Consider the following 3,857-nt stretch of genomic DNA (forward strand, 5'->3'; position numbering starts at 1 on the left):
GAGGGAAGGGAAGAGAAGGGAAGGGGAGAATAAAGCAGCTGAGTCTCCCTGGAGCTTTTCTGTTCTTTAAGGTCTGGCCCTGTTTTCAGGTTTTCACATAGAGGCATGGAATCATGGAACCCTTCACGGTCCTTCTCTGCAGGGCTGCTCTTCAGGAGCCCTCCCCTGGCTCTGCATCAATCCCTGGCATCGCCACGGCCCAACTGCAGCCCTGCGCATTGGGCCTTGTTGAACCCTGTGAGGTCCAGGTGGGCCCACGAGATCCATGTGGGATGACGGAGCGGAGCATGCCCCCACGCGAGGCAGCGCGGCACCGTGTGCAGGCCCTGCCCGTTGGGCCGCCTGCTAACCCTGCCGTTCTGCTGCTCGGGGTCTCCCACACAAACAGCACGGCCTCATCGCATGCTTTCCAGTCCGTAATACTACGCCCACCCTATTCGCAGCTATTACAGATTGACAAGCGAGAAGGAATCACGTCATCCAACAACTCTATTTTTAAAACACACTGCTGAAACACACGGAATCTCTACTGTTCCAGACGAGCTGTTTCCCTGGGCAAGCTGCAACACACGCTGCGCTCTGCTTCTTCAGCTCGGTTCCCGTTTCCCGATCTCCAATGCACAAACCACGGCCCGGTCCTGCAGTCCCGCTGCTCCTCCCGCAGTGACCGCCGGGGGGCGCCACTCGGACCGACCCAAACTCGGCGCTGGGACGAGCGCGGCGCTTCACGCCTTAGTGCGAGCACGCATGCACGCCCCCTAGTGGCGAGACGGGGGATTGCGCATCCACTCACGGAGATCCAAGTCTTGGAGCCGTGGAATCACGGAGTCACGAAAACATAGAACGGCCTGGCCTGACCAGGACCTCCACCATCATCCCGTTCCAACCCCCTGCTGAGCGGAAGCCCAAGGAGATTCCAGAGGCTGAGGAAGCGGAGCTACGCCCGTCCACAAACCCCACCGGCACGCGGGGCCGGCTGAAGCAAGCGCAGCGCTCAGGTGGAACGTTCGCTCCCTGCAGGGGTGAGAAGAGATGGGCTCGCATGGGGCCACGTCCTCGTCCCAGCTCACCACTCTGGGGGGCTCTCAAGGGAGGGATGGGCCCGGCCCCGCCCCAGCTGTGGGTACGACAGGGGAGCGTGGGGAACCAGGACCCCTCCATCCCCAGGGACTCCTTCCGAGCCCCAGTCCCGCACCGTACCTGTGGTCGAGCCGCCACTTCCCCCGTCGAGGCCTGCAAAGGAGGAGGAGCCGTGAGCTCTGGCCCTGCGCTCACCGTGTCACCACCAGCGCGACCCCAAAAACAACGAGTGGCCTGGGACTGCCCTTTCACTGAGTGGAGGCTGGGGACGGCGCTGCCCTCGGCACTCACCTGGCGCCGCTCTGTAACCCTGCTGCCCCTTCCCTGCAGACAGAAAGGAACGTCACCAACCGGCTCACAGCGGCGGGAGTGGGGGGGCTCCCGAGGGCGTCTCGGCCCCCCCCTTGCAGCTCCCAGCCCCTGCAGCCCTCTGCCTTTACCTGACTTGCTCTTCCACACCACGAACCCGACGATTCCAGCGATAATGGCCACGACGGCAACGACCACCCCCGCCACCGCGGACATCAGGTTGGGCCGCGGCTCTGGGGGAGAGCGGGGCCATCAGGAAAGGAAGGGGCGGCCCCCGAGCCCCCCAGCCCCATACCACCTCACTCACCCCACGAGTAGAGGCCGGGCTGGCCCAGGCTGGCATGCTCCACGCGGCACCGGTACTTGTCCCCGTCCCCCGGCAGCGCCTCGATGGCGGCCCAGGCGTGGTAGGTGCCGTCGCCGTTGGGCACGATGCCCCCCCAGTGCGTGTCCTGGTCCCGCACCGCGCCGTCCTTCATCCAGCTGATGGCGATGGGCCGCGGGTAGAAGCCGTGAGCGCGGCAGGACAAGGTCAGGATCCCGTCGGCCTCCTTCCCCGACACTCGCACCTCGGGACGCTCTGCGCACGGGGGACGGCGAGGGCCGGGCTGAGCTCCCCGCACCGAGCCCTGCCCCGCACCCAGCACGGCCCCGCGTCCCCCCCGCCCTCACCTCTCCTTCCCAGCACCGCCTTCCCATACTCCACGTATGTCTTCAAGTTCTCAACACAGACGTTCCCCAGCTCATGCTTCCATCTCTCGACGTACGTCCCCTCCTCCTCCCATCTCCTCTTGGTGATTTCTGCCACTGCATCGGCCGCTGTGATCGTTCCCATCTCCATGTCAAAGGCGATGAAGTCCCGCCCATCGTACGCGTACTGATTGTACCCCCGGATGCCGCCGTCCTCGAGGAGATCGCAGCCGAACATCATCTGCAGCGTGTGAGCCCCTGGGACACAACCGGGGCCGGGGAGTGAGGGGCTGCCTTGGCTCCGGGGACACCGCGAGCGCCGTGGGGCTGGCACGGGCCGGGGGGGCTCAGCAACGGGGCAGCCCTGGGACCGCGACGCCACGCAGGGACGGCCCGGCGCAGCCGCCCACGGGGCACGGCCGGGACTCAGCGGGGATGGGGACAGGGATGGGGACAGGGATGGGGACAGCGATGGGGACAGCGATGGGGACAGCGATGGGGACAGCGATGGGGACAGCCCCCGCCCCACGGAGCCCCCGTCCACAGCCCCAGAGCGCCGTGGCTTTCGCCGCGCTTACCTCCGCTTGTGTTGTAGCGTTTCTGCAGCGTGTCCAGGCGCTCGTAGAAATCCAGCTCACCATCCCGCGCCTTCTTCGTCTCCCCGATCAAGTGCTCCCAATCCCCCTGCGGCAGCCACGGCACGATGGGCCGCGCCCTGCGGCTCTCGCTGTCGTAGTTCCCGGAGGCTTCGCCGTCCACGTACCCGACGATCACGAACCAAGGCATCCCGGGGCCGGGATCCGTCATCCCGGTCAGGAAATACCGCAGGGAGTGGGGCCCTGCGGGGACAGACGGCGTCGGAGCCGGGAGCCGCGGGCGGGGGTCCCGCGGACGCAGCCCCTGCGTCGCGGAGCGAGGAGCCGCGGGTCCCGGTGCCGGGGGGAGCCCGGTCCCGCAGCACTCACCGCGCGCCGCCGCGCCCACGGCCCCCAGCAGCAGCCCCAGCCAAACCGCGCCGCCCGCAGCCATGGCTCCGCTCCGCGCCGCGGGACGCCCCGGGCCCCGCTCCGCGTTCCCATTGGTGCCTCCGCCAACGTCCCGCCAATGGAGGCCGGGAGCGAGCGTGTGACGTCACCGGGTGCCAGGCAGACCTCGCTTCCGAAGGTTGTCGGAAGTGAAAGCGAAAGCGCTGAGGACGGCAGGGGACTGGGGAGGAGCCCGGGGGACGATCCCGGGAGCGGCGGGGACGGCCGCACAGCGAGGGGGCACTCGGGCCGTGTCCCCACCCGGGGCCGTGTCCCCACGGGGGCCGTGTCCGTGTCCCCGCCCCAGGGCAGCTGTCGGGGGACGAGGGGCGGTGCGAAGGGTAGGAGCCGTTCGCCAGAGCGCGGCCGGGGGCAGCCGTGGGAACCCCGCCCGGTCGCTGCCGCCCACCGGTGCTGGGTGCTCCTCCCCTCCTCACCCCTCCCTTCTCCCCCTCTCCCCTCTCCCCCGATCTCTCCCCTCTCCGCCCCTCTCGTTCCCCTCTCCCCACTCCTCCCCTCCTCCCGTCTCCTCCACTCCCCTTTCCCCCTTCTCTCCCCGTCTTCCCCCTCTCCTCCCCTCTGCTTCCCCCTTCCTCCCCTCTCCTTCTCTCCCCTCCCCTTTTCTCCCCTCCCTCCCCTCCCCTTCCCTCTTCTTCCCCCCTCCTCCCCTCTCTTTCTCTCCCCTCTTTCCCTCCCCTCTCTTTCTCTCCCTCTCTTTCTCTCCCCTCCCTTTCACCATTTCCACCCCCTTTG

General features: G+C 67.8%; 1 protein-coding gene across 4 annotated transcripts in view; it reads right to left on the reverse strand.

Moving 5' to 3' along the window:
• Nucleotides 1-471: 471 nt before the first annotated feature.
• LOC110391409 (class I histocompatibility antigen, F10 alpha chain-like) overlaps nt 472-3,857 on the reverse strand; it is a 12,910-nt gene continuing 9,524 nt past the window's right edge. Inside the window, exons 1-8 of one of the 4 annotated variants that reach the window (XR_002434054.1) lie at nt 2,658-2,927; nt 2,062-2,337; nt 1,697-1,969; nt 1,521-1,622; nt 1,372-1,404; nt 1,201-1,233; nt 883-1,014; nt 472-604 (exon numbers count right to left, since the gene is read on the reverse strand). Coding sequence is in view for 3 of the 4 variants with exons in the window: in XM_021383261.1 (XP_021238936.1) it covers nt 1,280-1,404; nt 1,521-1,622; nt 1,697-1,969; nt 2,062-2,337; nt 2,658-2,918; nt 3,045-3,108 (1,101 nt within the window). In the remaining variant the exon portion in view is untranslated. Of the gene's footprint in view, nt 1,015-1,200; nt 1,234-1,253; nt 1,405-1,520; nt 1,623-1,696; nt 1,970-2,061; nt 2,338-2,657; nt 2,928-3,044; nt 3,190-3,857 lie in introns of those variants that run through there. The other 3 variants (XM_021383260.1, XM_021383261.1, XM_021383262.1) reach the window with 3 other exon arrangements.

The sequence above is a fragment of the Numida meleagris genome, unplaced genomic scaffold (assembly GCF_002078875.1).
Source record: "Numida meleagris isolate 19003 breed g44 Domestic line unplaced genomic scaffold, NumMel1.0 unplaced_Scaffold361, whole genome shotgun sequence".
NCBI lineage: Eukaryota > Metazoa > Chordata > Aves > Galliformes > Numididae > Numida > Numida meleagris.